General features: G+C 38.5%; 1 protein-coding gene across 2 annotated transcripts in view; it reads left to right on the top strand.

Annotated features, from left to right (window-relative positions):
• The window catches only part of GRK6 (G protein-coupled receptor kinase 6), a 1,979,509-nt gene that overhangs the window by 1,457,133 nt on the left and 496,979 nt on the right, over positions 1-25,397 (top strand). For both annotated transcript variants that reach the window (XM_044069323.1, XM_044069324.1), the window contains exon 9: positions 5,107-5,297. In XM_044069323.1, the coding sequence (XP_043925258.1) occupies positions 5,107-5,297 (191 nt within the window). The remainder of the gene's footprint in view (positions 1-5,106; positions 5,298-25,397) is intronic.

Raw genomic sequence — 25,397 nt, 5'->3', positions numbered from 1 at the left:
ACTGATGTTTATTTGTTGTGGTACATTCACGTTGTATAAAGGCCTGTAAGTGAGCACTTATACTATTGGAGAGTGTACCAGTGGATGTGATCTTATTTGGGTTGGACACTGAAATCCAGTCTAGGATTGAGCCATTATTATTAATTTTATTAGGCCTAGTTATGTTGTTAACTAGCTGGGTGAACTTATATAATAAATTGATATTGCAGTCAGAGTGGTATGGGGATCTGTCTAGCCAGTTGACATTTACATCTCCTAGTATGATAGTCTCATTGTTTATGTTAGTAGATGCCCAGGCAAGGATTTCCTCAAGAATTGGGATGTTATTGCCCTGGAGAATGTAAGTCACTATCTCACAGAGGTTTTTGCAATTATTCATTTTAAGGAAGGAAACTAGAAGTTCAGCTGTGGAGAACTGTGGGATAGGTTTTGTAAATGGGACAATAGTGAAGAGCATGGGGTATATTAGAGAGATGCTTCCACCTTTTTTGGGAGGTCTGTCGGCCCCAAGGCAGGTGAAAGCTAGGGGAAGGAATGATGTGTCCTTAATGTAGGGTTTTAGCCATGTTTCAGTTGCAGCAGTAATATCGGGTTTGTTGTGGGCTATCCATGCATGGAAGTAAGGTATTTTATTTCTGATGCTTTGTAGGTTAATTGTAGTGAAGTTTATTGATTAATGGGAGTTGGGGGGGGGGGGGTTGCAGAGGAGAGGAGATGGGACCCGGGTTGGGATGTATGTCTTCACATAGCGATAGGTTTGTTACAGAATATGGGAGAGTAGTGTATTTTAGTTTCCGTTTTACTTTGATTGGATAATTTAGAGAGAAAATATTATTGTTGTGATGGTGGGGAGGATTTTTACTCTGGTAAACATACATGCATAATAGTCATAGTGTAGCTGTAAATGTTATATCTCCTTTTTAAGCATTTTACAGTTTTCCCCCTCACTCTTGAACATTTGCTGAGCTGTCATTTACTTTCTTCCTCCTACTTTACCAAATATTCACCTTTCTACCTGTATGTCTCTGTCTGCTTTGTGAATGCTATTATTTTATCTTTTCAGTCACATTTAATGTCCTTTAGTTTACAGTACAATCTGCTGTTTGGAGGCAGTCTGGAGGAGAGTATTAAAATAAAAAAATATTGAGTGTTTTGTACCAGAACGCAAAGAGAGCGCTACATAGCTTCAAGTAACATAATCAAACCTGAGAATGTATCAAAATGCGTAATCCATACCCTATGATAATGATAGTCCACCCTGTCCAAGCATGACTTGGTAATTAATAATTTGTAGTAATTTTGTAGTTAGCCTTTAATGCTAGCAGTACAGCTGGATGTGCAGTCATTTTCATGATCCTGGTCTCATTGCCCTACTCTGACTGCTACACATTTTATGACCTTTTGCAAAGGAGCAAATGGAGAAGAACATCATGCCATTTTCTACAGAGATAAGTTTTGTTAAATGAGTAGACTCAAGCATTAACAAAACTGAAGTGATTTAAGTGATACAAGATCTGGTAGGTAAATGGGGTCTTCAGTTGCTTTAAAAAAAAAAAATCTCCAGTTTTGGTCTGCGGTAGTCTAACAAGTCTTCTGCATTCTATGAAACCCTTTCTTTAGGCCAATCTGATCAGGTTGATCTGTGTACCAAGGTTACTTCTTGTTTGGGAAGCCCAGGAGGAGAGACCTTTTTTAAAGCGGGCCATAAAAAGCAAGCTTGACTAAATCTCCTGTGTGGTGTCATCCTCTGATTCTTTAATATTTTCTGTCTGCTTCCCACCTAGTTTCTCTGCCAACCAACAGGCATTCTGCAACGTATAGTACTGGACTCAAAGATGAGGATGAGTTAATATTAACATGGAACCTAAAGATAAAATAAAGGAGCTTATAACCACAAATATGAATAAAAAGCTTAATAAACAACAGATTAAACTATTGGACAAGAGTATTTCATATACAGAAGTTATTACACAAATAAATAAGCTTAAATCAAACAAAGCACCGGGTAATGATGGTATTATACCAGAGATATATAAAATCCTTTCTAAAAATACATATTCATTAATACATAAGGTTTTTATTTTGGCCCAAACTGAGTTAATAACCCCCCCATCTTGGCAATATACATTTATTTCGCCAATTTTAAAACCTAATAAAGATCCAACTAGATGTTCTTCATATCGGCCCATCTCATTACTTAATGTTGATTATAAAATGTTTATGAATATCTTTGCTGATAGATTGAAGACAATCATTCCCGACATTATAGATATAGATCAGACAGGCTTAATTGTAAATAGAAATACTTTTGATAATATAAGAAGAACTTTAACATTAATAGATTTTGCAAATAGAAAAAGAAAGATTTAACACTTATTAGTCTTGATATAAGTTCAGCATTTGATTCAGTAAGTTGGGACTATCTGTTTACCTTAATGATGTGCACAAACTTCTCGGATGCATTTGTAAATCTAATTGAACATTTATACAAAGGAACGTTGGCTTATATTAAGGTAGGAACATATGTTTCACAAAAAATACCCATTCTTAAAGGTACAAAACAAGGATGTCCACTTTCTCCACTATTATTCACTTTAGTAATGGAGCCTTGGGCTAATTTCATCAGAAACAGTACTGACATAGAGGGTTTTGAAATAGATGAAAATACAACATCCAAAATTCAACTTTTTGCAGATGATGTTCTAATTACATCAGCAGGATCTAATTCTTCTATACAGTCTCTATTTGATAACATGATGAATTTTAAAAGTATTTCTGGTTTAATATTCAATGAAGAAAAACTAAAATACTACCTATATATACACGAAAAAATATTCTCATTAGTGATTTTACTAAATATGTACCCAATTCAGGTCAGATAACTTATTTAGGTATAATACTATCTAAAGATATTAAATCTATTATATATAATAATTATAATACCTGTTTTCTTAATATACAAAATCTTTTTAATACCTGGAATAATATGTTTTTACTATGGAGGAGAGACTTACAATTATTAAAATGATAATATTCCCCAAGATTTTATACTTAATACAATCAATAATACTTCCACCTACAAAAATAATTATCAAGAAACTGAACACACTAATGTTAAATTTCTTATGGGCACCTAATAGACCTAGGATTGCATTAAAGAAACATACTAATAGCTGGTCTCAAGGGGTATTTCTTTTCCAGACTTTAATTTATATACTATCTCTTCTATTGTAAAAGTTATTACTTCATTAATAGATCAGTCATATGTCACAAAATGGAAAGATTATTGGGAGCTAATTAGTATACACTTCATGAAAATCTCCTTAACACATAAAAATATGATTGTAAATAACTCCATGTTATGGTTACTAAAGGAATTTTGTACTTCACCTATTACACCTAAACATATGGTTTGTTACCCATTAAATATTATTATTAGTTATCGTAACTTTATATTCATGCACCCTAAGTATAGGGAATGGAATTTTATTGTATTTCCTATAATGTATACTCAGGGTATGCTTTTGTCATCTACTTCTGAAGGAACTCATTTAGCTATAGATAATGATCTAAAGTACTGGTATCAGTTGATATCTGATAATAAAGTTAAAAATCTAGATTTCTTAAAACAAGAATTTGATCTAAGAGAAACTTGCTGGTTAGAGGTTCAGACCTTTAGACAACATCTCATTAGTAAAATAGATTTAATGTCTATAACTGTTAAAGAATCTATTCCAACACTGATTGATTACTTGATATTAAATTTACAACATAAAGTTTCTGATAAAGGTAAACTTTCATACATACATAAAGTTATCAGACAAGAAACTTTTTACAGTGTAGATTCATACTGGAATTATTTCACTTCTATTAATGGGGACCCACCAAATCAACAAGATAAACAATATATATTGGAATCTGCTTATAGAACTACGCCTTCCATTGTCTGGAGACTTTATACATGGAAATTTTTACATAGATCTTTTTATACACCTTTGATGATGAATAAAATAAATAATAAAGATAATCTATGTAAGAGATGTAATGTAGAAATTAATGCTGACTGGGCTCATATGTTTTATGACTGTATAAAATTGAAAGAATACTGGAAGTCAATTAATGAATTTTGCAGGCTCTTTTACAGATAATTTCATTATTTCTAAATCTTTTATATTATTCAACACACCTGTACCTCAAAGTGTTAAAAAGGTTAAGCTTCCCTTGTTATGGTCTATTCTAGCAGTGGCTAGGAAAATAATAACTAGAAATTGGATTTCAGATGCACCTCCTTCGTTCAATGAATTTAAAAATGTTATGAATATAGTGTGCCATATGGAAATAAACACAATTAGGACTAGAACAAACAGAAAAACATCTTATTTTATTGTATGGGATAATTTACAAAATTTGTTAAAAAAAATTTAATTTTAATAGCATGGTATTTTAGTTTAATTAATTGATCTGATTGTAGTGGATGTCTTTGTAAATACTTTAGTTGTTTTGTTGAATATTATAATAATACCTATTTTTAATTACTTGTATAAAATTGTTATGATATTTCTCTTATATGTTAAAACAATAAACCTGTTTTGAAAAAAAAAAAAAGATGAGGATGAGTGACAGCACTACCCCTTCCTTTGGCTATAGTGTGAGTACTGTGCTATAGGTTATGCATGCTGTGGCCATAGTTCTGAAGAAGAATAGTACTTGGATGTCCAGCACATGGAGCTTAAGGAGTTGGACCTTGCTGAACTCTTCCTTTTGTGATGGATAAACTGTCATTCAGTTGCTCACATTCATCCCCCACCCACGAAAAAAAACTCACTGCGAGCATCTGATCTCTCACTGGGTCAGCTAGGGTGCACACAGAGTTCTTAGCCCTCTGTGCTGTGGAGCTGACACAGCCCTACAACTTGCTATGAGTTATATCCCTGGGTGAATAAGATGGAATAAATACTGGCTGTTCAACCATTATTGCTGTTCGATCTGTCAAGGAGAAAACTCACATATATGTAGACATTCTGTGTGTGCTTTGTGTCTTGCATTGTTGGCCCTACAAACAGGATAGCTTAAAAGATATAAACTGGCATTTGCTTTACTTTACAGGTTAGTTTAGCATATGCTTATGAGACGAAGGATGCGCTTTGCCTTGTCCTGACGTTGATGAATGGCGGAGACCTCAAGTTCCATATTTATCACATGGGAGATGCAGGGTTTGATGAAAAGCGAGCTGTGTTCTATGCAGCTGAGATATGCTGTGGCCTGGAAGACTTACATAAAGAAAATATAGTGTACAGGTAAGAATGATGTTCCAAGATAACTTTATAAATGGTCTGTCTGTTTTACACTGCACATTTGTATGTATTCAGGAGTTTGAAAGACAGTGTGAAGTCTACTAGACGTATATTTTTTGGACATTTTTTTTTCTGAATACATGCAGTAATGTACTTTAGAATGTATGTGTTTACTTGTGCATGCTTGCTTTTTCCTAATAAGTACTTTTAAAAGGAAAACAATAACTCTTCATGTATTCATAGCAAGGGTGTAGTCACTAATAAAGTAAACCAATAGAGTCCATTAGTTATTCCACGTGGCATGATGAAATAGCTTTCACAAAGGTACAGATAGGGTAGTCTACCCATGTCATAAATTAGTCCACTGCAAGGGGATGAAAAGTAAAGAAATAAATATGCAACTCTCATACATGCACACAAATATGTAAAATCGTGTGTGTGTGTGTGTGTGTGTGTGTGTGTGTGTGTGTGTGTGTGTGTGTGTGTGTGTGTGTGTGTGTGTGAGAGAGAGAGATATTAATTAGTTAAGCTCCTGTCTTCCTTTGAATTATTTATTTACAGGTTTAAAAAGCAGATCATAATTTTCTGATGTGCCCTAAGTGTAATGGATGTGTGGAAAGTGATGGTAGTCCTGTGAAATCCATATGCAAGATGTACCAATGGCCATTTTACCAAAAAATAAAGTTTAAATTATACCTTATATTGAGGTACAAAACCAACAAGAGTGCAAGTTATAAGGCATTCTTCAGTTCCTTACCTGTAAGGGCTTGAGTAAAGAATACAGGGCTTAAGTCAAATGTCCTATGCAGACCGCCTCAAGGCTCTATCCCTATATTCTGTCTCCTATAGACTTTTGAGGGGAGATCTGTACCTGACATACAGGGCATTGTCAGACCCAGCTCTGATGGACCTCATGCATATCCGCAAAACAAACAGCACCAGAATTACCCATTCTAAAGACTTAAACCTTGCCAGTGAAATAAATAGGACCTGCTGGAGAGACGGGTATATATCCCAGAGATTACCCCATCTCTGGAACAGGCTCCCCATCCATGTAAAGCAGATTTCCTCCCTAAGCCAATTCAAGTGCAGCCTGGACAATTGGATGGGGAACAGGAAATTCATCCCTAGTTTGGCACCTGTGTCTCTAATGGACACAGGCAGCCTATAAATGTTTCATCTCCCAGGCCCTAGCTTGTAAATGTTTCATCTCCAAGACAACTGTTTACACTTATCAAGAGTATCAGAACTTGCCAGAGATTTGGGATGCATGACTAGGCTTAAAAGAAGCCCTTGTGGTCATTAGCCTAGTAAACACCTATGAACCCAAGACAGTAACACTGAGACTGAACCACACTTCCCCCGGTGTTCTTTTTCGTATCCTGAAAATGAACAGTGTTAGTGTTAAAGCAGTCATGTTTGTAGGCATGTGCCCTATCCCTGCTTAGTTTCCTCAGATGTTTAACCAAAGTATAGTAGTGTGATTTTAGCAATTCTAGGATGGTTCTGCCTGTTTCGTTTTGGGGTTACAGGAAGACCTCAACTTTAACTTATTCAATGTAGTATTGTTAGTTACCTGTCTTGTACAGTGCTTATTGTATTTAGTTATCTGTTTTGTATAATACTTAGGTATGAGCATTTTAATTATACAGTGGTTGATTTTGTGATACTTTTGGAGTATGAAATGAAATAAGTATGGCTTCGATCTTTTTTTCCCCACACAATTATTTTAAACTAAAAATGACAATACTTTCAGTACATGTCTATGATGTTGTACTTCATAAGGACATGCATGTAAGTATAGTTGTAATTACAGTGGAAGCAGTAACTGCCATTCATTTTTATTCTTACATGCTTTATTCTATTTATGGTCATGGTAAAACTGGAATCTGTCCAAACAGACATTGAGAATAAGGGAAGAGTTTATTCTTGAATGGAATGCCATCAGAACACATGCTCATTCCTTCTTGGGTTGCTTAGAAAATTGCCTATTGGCATGCCTTGGGGATGTGGCAAAGGGAGGACATGTACACCTAACTCAGAAAGTACTCCAAGTAGGAACCTACCAAGACAACAAAGCCCTGTGGGTCATCCATTGATAACCAATGCACCATTATGCTGCTTATTAACATTTGTCAGAGGAAAATATTACATATCTATTACCTTGTGTCACAAAAGGAAATACTGCCAGCCTAGCTGTCTGGAATTTTGTAAATAATCATGTCATTTGTGAATATCAACATGATTCATATGCTTGTCTTATAAATGTGTTAGAACTGTATGTTGTGTGTGTATATTAAACTGCTGGTACAGAAGTGTTTGCTGAACAGGGTTTGTAGAGTACTGAGCCTAGATGTGTGACCACAGTGTACCCTGCTGGATTAGAAGATAAATGTATATAAACTATTGTAGCTGTGTGAATGTATATATTTTTAACAGTGGAAACTGGAACATAGAAGGTTAACTTGCAAAACTTCAGGAAAATAGTTGAAATTAAATAGTTTTATAAACGTAATAAAAGAGATGGTTTCAATGCAGCAAGGAGACAGGATGTCTAGAACTAGGGAGCCTTCTGCATCATATTGTAAGAGTTTTATTGCTTTATGTCATCTAGCAGCTGCAAACATCTGAAGGCTATGTATTTTCACAGGGAGATGCTAGATGCTGCATCATTGGTTGTTTATGAGCCTGGGAACTGAAGTCAGGTGACAAAAAGTGATGTCATACTGCAAGTATCCCAGCAGCAATATTTGAGATATTAATTTAAGAACTCTCTGAGAGAGAGAGAGAGAGAGAGAGAGAGAGAGAGAGACAGGGAGACAGAGAGAGATTGCCTGCTTGTTGTTCTGTAAGTCAGTCTAGGGTACAGTAACTTCTCTTAGATGCAGTTAGGAATATAGTGAAGTATAGCTTACAGGTTTTATTTATTTGAGACTGTCCTGCAATATTGTTTTAAATATTTCCTGTGATTTTGAACTCTGAAGTAACTTTGTTTGTTTACTGAGTATTGTCTTGTTCTTTTATTATTTATTATTAAATATATTTAGACCTTTCAACTGTGGCTGGCTGTTTAGAGATATTTAAGCTCTTAGCGTACTTGCATATCTATTTGGTGAGCCTGTACAGGCCACTCCTAATAACCTGGCTCTTGGTCAAACTACCATTTGGATTAATAGTAACATTACCCTGAAAGATTGGGCAGCCTTTGTTAAGGGCCTTAAAGTAGCTGATAAAGAGTTGGCTGGTTACAGAGATAACTACCTTGTTGTGTGGGCAAAAGGGGGCATAGCTAGTAAACCTGTGCCAGCCTTTCCCAGGTGTGTGTGTGTGTGTTTTTGTATATAAATGAAATCTCAAAGTGTGTGTGTGTCAGCTTCTTGGGCAGGGACACGAAGCTCTGGTTGAACAGAGATGGTACTGGAGGTCTTGGTTTGGCCATTCAGCTGAGATCTCAACCTTACAGCTATACCAGTGAGGAGTCTTATTAGGGATCTGGAGAAAGAGGGAGAAACCAGTCACAGACTTGACTGTGTGCTCTTAAGGGAAATTGCACTTTACTGTGTATGTACATGTCATCCTGTGTGTGTACATCCCCCACTGTTGCCACTGGTAAGGATTGAGCTTTTTGATTACTGGGCCAGTGCTGGGTGGAGCATTACACCTTAACAGTGTTTAATTTAGGTCATGAAGTTTCATGTGAGAGTTCCATTTTAGATCAGATTCAGAAAAAAAGCAGTCAATTCCTTGCAGTAATACTGCAAATAAAATAAATAAGTTACTTGCTGCAGGAATACACTAAGAGTTCACACACACTGACATGCATGCATATAGTGCTGTAGATGTTTCATCAAGAGCTGCCAGTGTCAAGTGTAGTGTTAAGAAGACATGCATAGTTTGGCGCAGAGTCTTAAAATAAGGATTCCAGAGGCAGTTTGCTGAATGCTCCATCGGCAAGAGATTTCTTGTTTGTTCAACCTTAAGATATTACTATTGTTAATTTGAAAAAAAAAATGTTTCATAGAAAAGGAACTCCTTGTCAGATGTTCTTCATCTCACATTGCTGCAGTCCTAACACTTGGGTAGTCCGCTGTCCCAGTCGGCCCGAATACCAAAGTATAAGGCTGACGTCGGTCAAGGCGCATTAGTCTGACGTCAGGACGTCAGGGTACAAATGCGCATGACCGACGTCATATCCTCAGTCTTTTTTGCCGCATGGTCCGATGCAGAAGCAGTATTGCGAGTGCAGGTTGGCGTTCTGAAATTTTCTGAACTCGGAGTTTCAGACCGAATCAAAGTTGGCTAAGTACCCCGTTGGGGAATATTTTGGTTTTTTCTTGCCTCAGTATTTAACCGGATGTCAGAAAAAGTGAATAACTGTATTTCTTGTGGGAAACAGATACCTCATAGGGATTACCATACCTTGTGTATACCTTGCTTAGGGCCTGAGCACGACGTTGTTGGATGTCGCTCTTGTGCTAGATTTAACAAACGCACTATAAAGAGAAGATTAGACTGTGCCAGGTTAGTTTTGGGAAGCGTTGTAATTATAAAATGCCGCCGGAGGCTCCGGCGCCGCCTAAAAAGCGCAAGGACAAAGCAGCAAAGCCTAGGTTGGAAGAACCGCCTGTCCCGGCCGGTTCTTTAGAGGGCTCGGTGGAGCCGGAGGTTCTGCCAGAAGTTTCTTTGGAGTCTCAGGGAGAGACTTTACTGTTACAAGATGTGTCCTCTCAGGAGGTAGGCCAGGCTGAAGGGGCTTCTCAGGTAGCTGTTCTCCCTCCCTTCCTAAGGTGGTTAGGCCCTCCCCTTCTGTTTCCAAGGCTTCTTCGAGAGGCAGGCCAGGTTTAACTTCAGTGGGTGTCTCTCCTAGTTCTTCAGGGTCTCTGCCTAAGAAACATATGCTTAAAATGGCAGAAGATTTGATTACTATGATTAGAGGTTCTATGCCCCCTCCTGATAAGAGGCCTAGGGTGGAACCTGAGCTTGACAGTTTTGAGCAGTGTTCGGAGGCTTCTGAGTCTTCGGCTGAAGACTTACAGGAGTATCCTCCTTATTCTGATTCTGATGTAGATGTTTCTACTCCTTCAGCTTCTCCTCCTGAGGATTTTTCTTTTTCAGAGACTCTTCATTCCATGAGGGAGCATTTTAAATGGGAAGGTCAGGATTTCTCTGATTCCAGGAAAAGGCTTAGGGAATTTTTGTTTCTACCCCAGCATAGGCCTTTAGCTATACCTCCTGTTCTGGATGTGGTGGAAGATGTTTTTGCAGAGGCTTCCCTGAACCCTGATTCTTTGCCTCCTGCCCCAGTTAAACCGGATAGGTATTATAGGGTGCCTGAAGCTCATAAGTATCTTTTAAGAGTCCTAGGGCAGACCCAGAAACTGTTTCTCAGGGGCCTAAAGGTGTTAAGGCTTCTGTTGTTAAAAATCCTGTTCCTCCTGATAAAGAGGCAAGGGCTTTGGATAGATGGGGAAAGAAGGTGTATACTTCTTCCACTTTAGCCATGAGGGCTTTGAATTGCCAGTTCCACATGTTAAAATACCAAAATTATCTCCTTTCACAATTGAAGTCTAAGGTGGATGCTCTGGCGGAAAGTATTGAGTGTAAAGAGTTGCAGGATTTAGTTCATGTTTCTGAACAGGTGGGTAAGCATTCTTTGCAATGTGGTTTTGATGCTGTACAGGCCTCTTCGAGGGTGGCTGCCACTGGTTCTGTTCTTCGCAGGCACGCCTGGCTGAGGGATCAGAATTTAGCTGAGCATGTTAAGACAAGGATTTTAGATGCTCCGTTACAATCTGATGTGTTGTTTGGTTCGCCTGTGGAAGCAGTTTTAAAGAAAATGGAGGACAAGGCTAAGTCTATGCAGACTGTTAAAGATTTTTGCAGGTTCAGCCTCCAAGTTTAGTAGAAATTGGCCTACTAAGGGGTGGACATATCCTTCTTATGATACCCAGTCTAGGGGTAGGTCTAGACGTGGTAGGGGCAGAGCTCAAGGTTCTTTTAGGCCTAGAACAGGAGTTCACCTGCTCAGTCTTCTGGTGAGGGCAGGGGTCAGTCCTTTCGTAAACAGACCCAATGACCTGCCTTTTCAGCTGCCAGAGCCTTCTCGTCTGGCAGCACCTTTGGGAGGAAGGCTGGCACTTTTCAAAGAAAATTGGAGTTTAATTACCCAAGACAGATGGGTATTGGATATCATTCACCACGGTTACAGGTTTTATTTCCATACCTTGCCTCCTTTCAAAGGCATGCCAGACATTCCTCTTCTACAAAGAAAAGAGGCTCACAAGCAAATTTCTCTGTTACTCCAAATAGGGGCCATTCAGCCCGTTCCTGTGCCAGAAAGGGGCCTAGGATTTTATTCTCGCCTGTTCCTAGTACCAAAAAAGGGGAACACGTGGAGACCAATTTTGGATTTATCTATCCTCAACACTTATCTGGACATTCCCAAGTTCAAAATGTTGACGTTACAACAGCTTTTACCTCTGCTGGGAAAAGATCACTGGATGGTAACTTTAGATCTCAAGGAGGCTTACCTTCATGTGCCTATCAGACTAAGTTGCAGGAAGTATCTGCGTTTTCGAGCTGGGAATTCTCATTATCAGTTCTCTGCATTGCCCTTTGGCTTATCTACTGCTGGGAGAGTATTCACAAAAGTTCTGGCTCCAGTGATAGCTTACTTCAGGCTAAAAGGAATACAAATCTATCCTTACTTGGACGACTGCCTGATTCTGGCTCAAGAAAAGGAAGACCTTTTTCAGCATTTGGAATATGTGATAGCAGTGCTAAGATGCCTGGGGTATTCTGTGAACGAAATAAAGTCCAGTCTAGTACCCTCTCAAGACATGTGCTTTCTGGGTGTGAGACTGAATACAGCAACCCAGATGGCCTTTTAACCCCGGACAAACAAAAGAATCTTTCCCTTTACTTCCATCAACTATCTCTTCAGTCCGGGCTGACTGCAAGGACAGTCCTTCAAGCCTTAGGGTTCATGGCATCTTGTATTCTGGTGCTTCCCAATGCCAAACTGCATATGAGGAAGCTGCAATGGTATCTCAAAATGTATGGACACAGCACTGCCAGGATTTGGACACTGTCATTCAAATAATACCTTGCATTCAAAAGGAATTTTTGTGGTGGGCTCAGGAATGTCACCTAAAAAGGGACTCTCTGTGACCCGGCCAGAGGCGAGTCAGATTCTAACGACAGATGCCTCAGACATAGCTTGGGGAGCTCATCTGAATGGAAAGTGGATACAAGACAAGTGGCCTGCCAGTCTACAGCATCTACATATCAACATGAAGGAGATGTTAGCAGTCCAGTTTGCTTTAATGGCTTTCAAGGAGTTACTTCTTCCAGGGCAGGTGTTGATTCTAACAGACAACACAACTGTCATGTGGTACATCAACAAACAAGGGGGAACACATTCTTATCCTCTATGCAGGCAAGCAATGATTTTGTGGGAGACTGCGCTCAGCTTGCAACTAAATCTTCAGGCAAGGTTTCTGCCGGGAGCACAGAACTCCTTAGCAGATGTGTTAAGCAGGCAAATCATGGATCCCCACAGTGGAAACTGGATCTTCATGTATTTCGGAAATTGACAGTGTCATGGGGAACTCCAGACATAGATCTGTTCGCTTCTCCACTAAACCACCAGCTGCCAAAGTTTTGCACGAAAAGGTTTCATCACACAGCTTGGAAAGTGGATGCTCTTTCTTTCAGTTGGAAAAATCTTCATGTGTATGCCTTTCCACCTCTGCCTCTCCTCCCAAAGGTACTCCTAAAGGTCAGACAAGACAAGCCAAGGATGATTTTAATAGCTCCAGATTGGCCTCGGCAACACTGGTACCCATTACTGAGGAGTCTGGTAAGGAAGCCTCCATGGCCTTTACCTTTGATTCCACACCTATTGTCTCAGAGGGACGGTCATCTACTCAATGTCAAGCTTCACTCTCTTCATCTAACAGCCTGGCATATTCTGTTTTGAACCACAGCAGGTCTCAACTTCCTCAACAAGTTTTGAATGTGATTATGGAAGCCAGAAGACCTAGTACAAGGAAAGTGTACGCAGAAAAATGGAAGAGATTTTTATTTTGGAGTGCAGCAAAGGATTTGGAGGTTTCTGAGCCTAATTTGAGTGTGGCTCTTCAATATCTTACTGAGTTATTGGACAAAGGTTTGTCTTTCTCTTCCATTAAGATTCATGCTGCAGCAATTTCAGCTCACTATGATTGTGACCCACCATTGTTTTCTCATCCTTTGTTCAAGCAATTTCTTAGAGGGGCAAAGAATATAAGACCCCCACGTAGAGCTCCTACTCCTGCTTGGGACCTCAATTTTGTGTTGGAGAAACTTACTCTACAACCTTTTGAGCCTGCGGCTACTGCTGAATTGAAATACTTGTCATGGAAGACTGCTTTTTTGTTGGCCATTACTTCTGCAAGAAGGGTTTCTGAATTGCAGGCCCTTATGGCGGTTGAGCCTTTTTTGATTTTCCATAAGGATAGGGTATCATTACTGACTAGTCCTTCCTTTATGCCTAAGGTGGTCTCTAGTGTGGCTTTAAACCAAACTATTCATTTGCCTACTTTTTATGCAGATCCCCAAAATAAGGGGGAAAAGATTTTGCACACTTTAGATGTACACAGGCAGTTGCGTTATTATTTAAGCAGGACTAAGGATTTTAGGCAGTCTCAGCAGTTGTTTGTTTCTTTTGCTTTGAGTTCTCAGGGCAAGCCTGTGTCAAAACAAACTATTTCTAAGTGGATTGGGTTTTGCATTGCATTTTGTTATTCCCATCATGGCAAGGAGATTCCAGCTGGGATTAGGCCTCATTCCACTAGGGCTACTGCCACTTCGACAGCATTTCTAAGGGGGGTGGCAACTAAGGATATTTTGGAGGCAGCTACTTTGAGTTCAGTGCATACTTTCTCTAAGCATTACCACCTTCCTCTCTACTCTAAATCTAGGGCTGGTTTTGCCACGGCTATTTTGCAGGGCATGTTGACAGCTCCTGCTTCTTTATGATTTGCCAGCCTCCCTTACCTCTGCTTTGGGATTCTACCCAAGTGTTAGGACTGCAGCAATGTGAGATGAAGAACATAGTACAGTTTTGTACCTACCATAAATGTAGATGTTCAAGATCCACATTGCTGCAGTCCAATTTACCTCCCTCCTTCCCTCTGTGTTTAGGGGTGGTTGTGTGGGTGGGGTTGTACTTTTGTAAATTTGTATATATTGTACATATATTTGGTACAGGAGTGTTTGGTGTTTTTTGGTTTTGGCCTTATCTTGTTAGGGTCTTCTGACATCTGGGGCAAGAAAAGACTGAGGATATGACGTCGGTCATGCGCATTTGTACCCTGACGTCCTGACGTCAGACTAATGCGCCTTGACCGACGTCAGCCTTATACTTTGGTATTCGGGCCGACTGGGACAGCGGACTACCCAAGTGTTAGGACTGCAGCAATGTGGATCTTCGAACATCTACATTTATGGTAGGTACAAAACTGTACTTTTTATGAGCAGAAAAAAAGCAAACTAATTACAACTCAGCTTAAAAAAGTATAGCGGATAAGATACATCCAAAAACCAACAAAAATTACTACTGCCTCCATCTTGTCCAGTCCCCTTTTCCTAATACCACTAGGAGACAAGTTTTAGAGTGCTATTTCTATATGGCAAGAAATGACTACATACATATGGGTTTGCAAATATTTCCTCGAGGTTACACAACAGATGTTCTTCAAAAGCCTCAATTGAAGTTTATCACTAACACCCTTATCCAGAAACAGTAAGCCTTTTAATAGGTCTGTTATTAATAAATAAAGCAATACAAGATAAGTCAGCATTTTTCCTTTATTTTGTTACAATGTTCCTAGTTCCAGAAAAGGATAACACATCAAGACAGTCTCAACAGCAAGCCTTCACAATAAAACAGATTCCAAGAGCACTGTGTTGCATGTCTTCATAAGAGAAAGACAAAGTGACGTGTCAGAAATCTACAGAATCAGTCCACTGGCCTGTGGACATGATTCCTAAGGTGTGCAGCTGCAGCAGTCTTATCAGTTGGTACAGTGCTGCTTTGCATACCTGGAATACAGAATACAATATCTGATAGCAGATTCTTTGAATTACATTTGTGGAACCTACTTGAACAATCTACCAGTGCAGGACAACTTGTCACACACAAATGGTCTCTTCCCATCTGCTTGAAGGAGACAAAAGCAGTTTACAAGAATCTGACATCCTTTCAGAGCATTTCTCAGCCATGACATTTCTGTATCAAGGCAGACAATATTACCATAATGTGCTTTACAAGTAAACCACAAAGAACCAGCTGTCGCCTGCTCTACAGAGACTGTTTGGATTTGAAAGAGGGCACTGCAAGTCAAAATGCATCATTCCAGAATTCATTTTTGAGGTGTATAGAATTGCTTAGCCCTAAATTCCCTAAGAAGGAAAAATAAAATTGGCACTTGAATGGAAACTGGTCCACGTCTATTTTTCCCTTTTATTTTGATTGAGATGGAGTACATAAAGTAGCTAAATTTAAGAAAAAGTATAATATCTTACCCTCCCCCTCAGCATGCAAAAGAGGAGCTTGTTTTTATAATTATATATTTACATCATTATCAAAAAAATTGAGAGTTCCACATAGACAAAATGAAAAGTTTTGTTGTAATACTTATAGTATATAAACGTCTCTGTTCTTTTTCCAAAAGAAAATCATTTAAAGCCAAGATACAAAGAGAGTAAGTAAATCCAATACTGTATTTAGTTAATTGCATGAATAATGCATTTTCCCACCTCTTTTGAAGTTTGGGACAAGACCACCATAAGTGCTGCAAAGTGCCTTTTTGGCCACAATTATGCCAACATAAGCAAACTGGCTCACTGATAGAACACACCTAATCAAAATAGGGGAAGCCACCTGAAGCAGTAGACCTATAATGAGTGGCGTACCCCAAGGATTAGTCTTGGGGGCTCTGTTATTCAGAATATACTTCTCTGAGGTGCAGGCCAAAACAACCAGTGGGTTGTGGCTGACCAAGTTTGCAGATGACTGCAAGCTGGGTGCTGTCATCAATTCCCCAAGTGATGTCAACATCCTCCAAGAGGGTCTCACCCAAACAAATGACTGGTGCCAGAAACATGGCCTCAAGCTGAATGTCAAAAATGCATCACCATCCCCTTTGGGGAGAGTAACATCCCCACATATTGTCACATTAATAGCAATGTCCTAAGCACGCAGTCAGTCGTAAGGAATTTGGAGTTTTGACTACCAAGTTACTTCCATTGTAATGAAAACTTTCTACATGGCCTACCTCATAAGTAAGGGTATCTCATCCAGGGACAAGGAGGTCATAACATCCCTGTATTCTTCCCCTATAAGGCCAGTTATTGAGTACAGCACCCCCCCTTTGGCATGTATCGCACAAATCACATGTAGCAGCTGGAGAGACCACAGAGGTTCCTCACCAGGAGAATCCAGGGCCTCAAACATTTACCCTACACAGATAGGCTAAAACCCTGTCCCTCTACTCAGTTTCATGCAGACTCCTCAGAGGTGACCTGTGTCTGACATACCATGCAATCTCAGACCCCGCCTTGATGGGACTGCTGCATATCCACAAGTCAAGCTCTGCACATGCGACCTCAACCTGGTCTGTGACATCAGTAGGATTTGTTGGCAGGACAGTTTTTGTCCCAGAGACTCCTCATCTGTGGTATAGACTCCATGTCCACATCAAGCAGAGTTCATCATTATCCCATTTTAAGCACAACCTGGATAACTAGATGAGAAACAGAGAATACACTCCTGGGATTCCACCTGTGTCCATCTTTTTATGTGATGATCCAAACTATTTATGTTAAGTTAGATTTAATATACAGTTTGGAATTTGTGAGAAAGGAACTGCTGTTAGGGTTTCCCTGTTTTGATATGCATGTGTAAAAAAAATAAATAGACCTACTTTTTTCCTAAATTATACCCCGCATTGCTGAGAGAGCCCATTTTTAATAAAATAAAATATTTAAAAAAAAATAATGAAAAATAGAAACAAAGAAAATAACAAAAGCCTGAAAAAAGGTGTGTTCATGGTAGGGGTTTTCCCTGTCTTGCTAGTCATGGCAAAATATTTAAAGTGGTAAGTTCAGTTGCTGGTTCTTTTAGAGATGGGTATAAAAGAGAAAGTTCTTTATAATTTACTATAAAGGTTGCTGGAAACTTAAACCAGAAAACGCGTGTAACCTATAACTGTTTCTGTAGACTAGAATAGGATCTTCTTTTATTTGCAGCCTCTGGAGTTAGATCCTGGAAAAAATCAAAACTTGATGAAACATTAGGTTTTGAATCCTTTGGGATGTGAACTGCACCTTGTTTCCAGTCCTGTAAGGTCTTTAATCTTACAGTAGATAATTGTATCCAGATTGTGGGGGGCAACTCTATGGGTAATGGTGTGGAAAAATAGATTATACATGTAAATTAGCTTTTACATTGAAGACTAAAAGAATATCTTTATTTTTTTCCTGAAATTTTCTACCACCATCCATGTGCTATAGAAATGCCATAAATCTTAGGTTTAATCTCCTGGATCTCATCTCAAGATTTAGTTGCCTTTTTTGTGATGAAGACTCTCTGAAAATTTTATTTTCAGATGTGAGTTGCTCATAGTCTGCACTGCCAAAAAATAGAGATCCATGTCCAATTTTAATTGATTATCCATCAATTTAGTAAGCTGCTCTTTCTGCTGAAATAATTGTTGCTTAACATGCTTCACTTCTTCTTTGATCTTGGTCAAGATTGCAATAGCAGAGCTTAAGCAATCCATTTTTAGAATTATATGTTGTGCCCATTGTGGGTTATAGGTAGAGCCTTTAGGTGTAGGGTTCAGTGGATAACTATGTTGGAATTGCAACTCTTATTTTCTGAGGCTGAGATAGGAAGATTCTTCCCCCCAAAAAATGTTAGATATGCAAGAGTCTTATCCAGAGCTTCCTAGCATGCCGGTGCACATTGTTTCAGTATACTGTCTAAAGCATAAAGCATTTAATATATTAGAATTGTAGGAAGTCCTTACAGAATTTAAATGAAACAGACTTTCATTATCAGAAATATTCCATATCAGCTGTATCAGAGTTTATTGCAGCAGAAGCAGATTAAATATTTGTTGGATTAATATTTAATGGTTCACCAGGTAAAGCAGAAACAGATTTGGAGAAAGAAGAGCTAGCAGAGGTAAAACCAGAAGTGAAAAACTGCACAATTATCTTCTAAATCAGCTGCTTCAGAACTGTTGCTTGGCACTTCTGATACATTATTTATCATTGCAGTAGAAGTATTGGAGGAAAAAACATTTTCCTGTCCATGCTTTTAAAAATTGTAGAGATGTTGGGCCTTCCAGAAATGGGCTTCCGTGTTGCTTGTATCAACAGTCAGCTCAAAATGTTTTGCTGTCTTACTCTTCACAAAACATTTGTAGAAATAAGATTTCTGCTCCTTCAGATGGACTTGTATCTTAGTGCATGCTTTCATGGCAAAGCATGACAAGACCTATCTAAATGTAATAACTCATTCTTGGTTAAAGTTCATATGTACACACTAGGCTAGCTGTCCTTCCAGATGACTTTAAGCCTAGCCAGTTTCCCTTTTTGTGCTCAAATTAACCTGTCCCATTAGTTAGAGACACCATAACCCCATGTAGAATATTGAAAAAATGGGGATGATAGTGAACTCGATTATGAGTTCTAGATCCAAAGCTTCCTTTAGTTCGATCATCCTCAAGGGTATCCTGTCATTATGCCTTCCGGGAATGTAAGTGGTTGAGAATTCTGTCCCAGCATTCAAGGAGGATGGAGGGGATAACAATAGTACAAGACACATAAGTTATGATATTCATTATTAGAGAACTGTAGAAGTAACCTAACCTGTATAGGGTATATCCTGCCAAAGATATGACAACTGTCCAGTATCCAAAGCTTTAGGTCACCTTCCACTTAGCCTAACCCTCTGGAGGGTAGGAGGGAAGCCATATAAAGTCAGTGTTTAGTTTCAAACCTTCAGAACTTTTATGCCTTAGAGAAAAGAGACTAGAGCCCTGTCTTATAAGTATAGCTAGGAACTAAGGTAAATAAAAATATCCACAACCTGGTCCAAAGCATCGTAGAAAAGTGTGATGGAGGAAGGATGTCTTCTCTGAGTCAAGACAGTTCTGAAGGTTTGACACCATAAACACTGACTTTGTATAGCTCTATTCAAGCCATTCAGAGTAAACAGTGCCATAAAGCTTTATATGCTGGCTGGTTGTCATATCCTTGCAGGATACTACCCATACATCTTAGGCTGCTGCAACATTGATCTATTTGAACACCTGCTGTTATGATAAGTTAGCTTAAAAAACTGAGCTTTCTTGCCCTAACTCTGGATCTTTGTTATCCCACACCTTACCTCTCAACCGTACTGAATTTCTCAGTTTTTACTGGTTTTGAGGTCCAGATAATGGGGTGCCACGATTCCTGAGTGGCACCCCTTAATTTCCGAATTTCCCGGCTTTTTTTTTTTTAAATTTTGTTTTTGCTGTTTTGAGCTGACATCATCATGTGTGCAGTGATTTCCGCTCTATGAGCAGCCTGTTGGAATTGAGCTTAAGGGCTCAACATGCAATGTGCAAGCATTACCAGTGAGTTGCGAGGCTGTTAATAGTGGTTCGTTACTTCCAGGAACAGAACAAACTTGGAAGGCGATGGTTACACTGCCAAGGGCAGAGGTATTTTATTTTGTTATGCTGCTGCTGAACTGCTTGTAGTAATTATTTATTGAGCCAAGCTGCTTTGTTATACTGCTGAGGACGGAGGTATTTTATTTTGCTGCTGCTGAGCTGCTTATACTGCCGAGGATGGAGGTATTTCATCATGTTGTGCTTGCCAAGGAGTTTGTGTGTGCTCTGCCAAACTCTTTTATTATTTCTGGATTCTGTCTTCCAAGGAGTGTGTAGGACGTATTTTATTAGCTGCTGTAGTTATTCTGCCGAGTTGCTTATATTATTATTTCTGACAAGGAGTCTGCCAAGCTCTTTTATTATTATTTCTGTCTGCCGAGGAGTGTGTAGGACATATTTTATTAGCTGTAGTACTTATTCTGCCAAGCTGCTTCTGCCTAGGAGGTATTTTATTATGCTGCTGAGCTTGTAGTGTGTGTGTGACATATTTTATTAGCTGTAGTAGTTATTCTGCTTAGCTGCTTGTATTATTATTTCTGCCAACTTGCCAAGGAGTCTGCCGAGCTCTTTTATTATTATTTCTCTCTGTCAAGGAATGTGTAGGACATATTTTATAAGCTGTAGAGCTGCTTCTGACAAGGAGGTATTTTATTATGCAGCTGAGCTTGTAGTGTGTGTATTTTATTAGCTGTAGTAGTTATTCTGCCAAGGAGTTTGCCTAGCTCTTTTATTATTATTTCTGTCTGACGAGGAGTGTTTAGGACATATTTTATTAGCAGTTATTCTGCCAAGGAGGTATTTTATTGTGGTGCTGAGGGGTGTGTGTATGTGTGTCTGTCTGTGTGTGTAAAATGCCCCAGTTGAATATACCTGCTGGCTATAGTCAGGCTTCAAACCCTGTACCTTGGGTACAGGTAACAAGAGCTTAAAGTCCCTACCCACCATCACTTGTGAAAATGTGTAAACTTTCCAGATCTTTGCCTGTTCTGTTCCTCATAAAATCTGTGGTTTTCTGGATTTCTGTGGCAAATCAGTGAAGGACTGAATTCACTACATAATGACAGGCATTTGAATTGTAACACAAAGCCTTTTATTCTAGCAATTTTCTAGGTTTATAAGATCAATATTTGAAATCTATCCCCCATATTTTGGGGCTGTTTTCCCCCATTATTGGCTTTGTCTAGTTTTTTTGTGCTAAGAGGTTGAGAGCTATGGTGGAAACTGAATTCACTAAATGATAGCCATTTAAGTTTCGGTCTTCCAATTTTCAGGAAACTGCTGATTTGGCATAGTGGGATGTTGCTCTGACTGTAGTGCACAGGGTACTGGGTTCAAGACTTGGCAGTGAAATGCATACTGGTAACACAACATTTTATTCTAGCAACTTTCCAAGATTATACAAGCAATGTTTAAAATGTGTCCCTGGTTTTTGGGTTTTTCACCCCCCCACCAAATAACATTTGGCTTTTTCCAGATTTCTTGTGCTGCAAAGTTGAGAGATACAGTTGACTGTCTAGTGGATTTTACAAGAAGCTGAGAGATTCAGGGGAATAGAAGTTTAGTGCTGCTTATGCTGAGCCTGCTTGCATTGTTAATAGCATAGCAGGTTAAGTACTTGCTTTTGATGCAGAAGGCTGTGGGTTCTACTCTCACAGTATGTGGATACATTGCTGATACTGTACTGTGTTGTACTTTTAAAGGGGGTGCATGCTTCAGTTCTGAGAATGTCTTCTTTGGCGGTGATAACTAGTAACTATGAACCTGTTATCAGTTTGCCATCCATTCCCTACTGCAATATTGCTAGATTATCATTTTTTAATGTAGCATAGCATAGGCAATTTATTCCTCAAGGGCAGCAGGCACTTTATTTGTAGATGAAACAATGAAATATAAAGTTGTTTGCTAGCAGCAACCTCTTCATTAGTTACAGATCTCATGAATGTGGAATTATTTAGATGACTCTTACTTCTGCATAGATTGTGCATATTTACTGGCTTGTAGAAGTCTGAGTAGACTTTTTATGATGGAAATGTTCTGAATTGGGCAGTTTTGTCATTATTGGTGCATGCATTTTGTTTCATTGTTTACTGGAAAAATATTCAAAACAATAAATTTAGAATGCCCTCTAACAACTGTACTGTATTATACAAGGAATATGATTTAATACAGTCAGGAAGATGTATCAAAGAACACATGTATGTTTCATGTGCAAGGGGCCTATGATTTGAAAACAGCCCAAAGGTAATCTTTATCTGCCACTGGCCAGATGTATTTTCTTTGAATGTGGGTTTCAGTGCTGTTTCAATGAATGTGAGTTTCAAGGGCAGAGAAGTTTTAATGCCAAGTCTGTTTTCATTGTGAAACTGCATTGTTTTGTTTAGCACATGTCTATTAGTGTTTGTGCTGTAAAATGTAAAATAAAACTTTTAAATGAAATCCAAATCATCGTAAAAGTAAAGCAGTATGTACTTTACAGTGTTTATGGTAAATGGGGCGATATAACCAAGTAATGGGACATTGGAATGGCTGCAGGGGGGAGGGCTATATATGGGGAGGCCCCATTCAACCATAATTTTGTTAGGGGGAAGGGTGGCAAACTCAAAGACAGCCCCGTGCGGCACAAACTGTAGCTACGCCACTGATTGGTAGGCCATGGAGAATTACTTTTGGAGGTCCTAGCAAACTGTAATTTTCTTTTGCTAAGATTAGAATATTGCCTACCATTAAATGTCCTACTTTTACCATAAAACCCACATACTGCAAGTCACCGAAAACAAAATCCTAAGTTTCATCATCTTCTCCCTTCCCAGTGAACATACATCATTGCTACACATGTAAAATAAAATGGTTACCATTTACTACAGGGTCTGGGGCCATATTTTGGTTGTCTGTTCTTCATTTTGTGTTTGAAAGTTGATATCCCACAATTCCATTGGAGTGGGCAGAGTTGCCCACTTATGTATCATATTTTATATTAATCAGCATACAGATTTGTACCTATTTTTCGTGGGCCTTTGTACAGATTTTTGATGTTTTCAGGTTGAGAGGTATGCCCCACACTGTTCACCTCAACGTCCTGCCCACCTTCTCCCTCCAAAGTTTCACTTTCTGGCTTATAGACAGACCTAGTAGACCTAAGCTTGAAGTTCATACTGTTGTTAATTTTCTTCACCAACATACCATCATTCAAAGAGTGAACTTGATCTGAAGGGGTGAGAGGACACAGGTGCATTATGAGAGAAGTGAGGAGCTTGAGCACTGCAGGGAGTGAAAGTTGCTGAAGAATTGCAAGGTTGGAGTCACCACAAGGCCTGATAACCCAACATTCGAGGTTGACAGAGTGAGATAATAAAGATCCAGCATTATGGTGATTACATAACTTATGTTAATATCTTTGAGGGTCGTATTTTTTGCTGTGAAGTCATGTAGGATAGAATTCAACCCTTTTTGGTGAGATTCTTGTAATTGGTTTGTATGCAGTTTAGAGTGAACTCTTTCAAGATTATTTTTTTCGTTCTCAGATGTTAAGCTGATTAAACAGTTGTTTCTAGGGATTTCGTTCACCTCTTCTGTCTCACCACACATAACAACCAGATTTATTATGCTATTTAGACATGTTTACTGTAAGAACAAGGTGTACATTTTGTCGTTTGTAAAATAATATTGTTTGAAAAGTAGAAAAGTTTTAATGTAAAAGTTTCGAGATTAATACATTTTTAATTTTTTAGTTTTTCTTTAAAAGGACATCCTGTGAAGAGTTACTATTTTGTTTTTCAACTGATCACCATTGGCAAAACTTTCACCAGTTGTAGTTGTTTGTGGGGTATTTAGCAAAGCTGTTCATTGATTTTAATACATTCTGATGAAGTCCCCGCTGTAGAAGGACAAAAGCTCTCGATGTCTATTTAATAAAGTGGATTTTGGTGCTGTGTACTCCGTGGTGCGTTTTTTTATTTTTTATTTTAATTTTTACTGGTATACTGTCACCACACATGTTGATAGCAGATGCTTGAGTTCACGCTTGGAAAATACATGTAATATCTGTGGAAGTACATCTACTATAGTTTCCAAGCGAGTACTCTGCACACACAAATACGACAGAAGCAGTATTCATGACTTTAACTTTAAAGATAAAATAGCACTGTTATCATCCAGAGTCCTACAGGTAAATACAGACAGCATTGTAGTCATGTATTAAACAGGTAAACTGTCAGAATTTTGGAATGGGGATTGATTTGCAGTATAATAATAGAGGCACTTTATCCACCAAGCAAGGAGAACTTTCTTGTAAACTCCTTGGGCAGGTCACTGGTCCAAGAGTGACGGTTTAACAGGTCATGGTGTTGTGCTACTTTTGTTGAGATCCTTCATCAGTTGATGCATGAGGGCTAGTGCAGTAACAATATTATGTTTGTACATGGAGCCGAGATATATGTGACCTGTCTTGCTGTCGCTGTCACATCAGTGACCTGCTCAAAGATTCTACAAGAAACTTGTCTTCCCTTCATAAAAGTACCACCAGCGCACATTTCCAAATGTTCACAACTGCTGTTTTTCAAGTTCTTTCTTATCCGTTTATAAAACTTGTGATTATGATGTTGGTTGGGTTAAGCTCTAGTGCCCCAGGATTTATTGCCTAATTAATAAGTGCTGACATCATGGAAAAAAAGATGTTATGAATACTGCTTACAAGAGTTGTTCTTTGAAAATGTACTGTTGCAGTGAGTATTTCAATGAAATCCCTTGCAGTGCTAGCAGGCAGACAACTCAACGCCAGGAGATTAAAACCAGCAATTAAATTTTATTATACAAGTTACGTGCTTTCTTTCCTGTATTTAATGGAACTTAAAACTGCATTACACACACTTAAAACATTTAAATACATAACCATAAAGTCATGTGACTTCTGTCAGCCATTAAAATTCTGAAAAGTATTAAACAATTAATTACTTAATTATAATATAATAATTAATTACAGTTAATTCAAAAGCCATTATACTATTTCAGTTTTAAAAATGGGTTAATAGTACTTGCTTCATTTAATCCTGGAAGGCATATAGCATTTAATTTGAGTTACTGTGTTAATTCACAAGGTGTTCTTTAATAACCCTACCCTGATGATCATTTTGCAGTTGCTCTACTGCAAAAAAAAAAAATAAATAATAATAATGATTATTAAAATTAGCTATATGTTTATACAATGCATTACTTGTTTTCCCTTTTCTTATATCAAAAAAGTGTTTGTATATACGTTCCTTTAATCTCCTGGAAGTTTTCCCTATATAAAAAGCTGGGCAGAGCTTGCATTTTGCCATGTATATCACTTGTTTAGTGTAACGTAGGAAATGTCCATGTATTTTGTATACAGTGAATTCCTATTTGGCCTCCA

This window comes from Protopterus annectens, chromosome 4.part0, assembly GCF_019279795.1.
Source record: "Protopterus annectens isolate FY-2018-M chromosome 4.part0, PAN1.0, whole genome shotgun sequence".
Taxonomy (NCBI): Eukaryota; Metazoa; Chordata; order Ceratodontiformes; family Protopteridae; genus Protopterus; species Protopterus annectens.
Note: the sequence above shows the minus strand (reverse complement) of the source record. Positions and strands in the feature narration are given on the sequence as shown.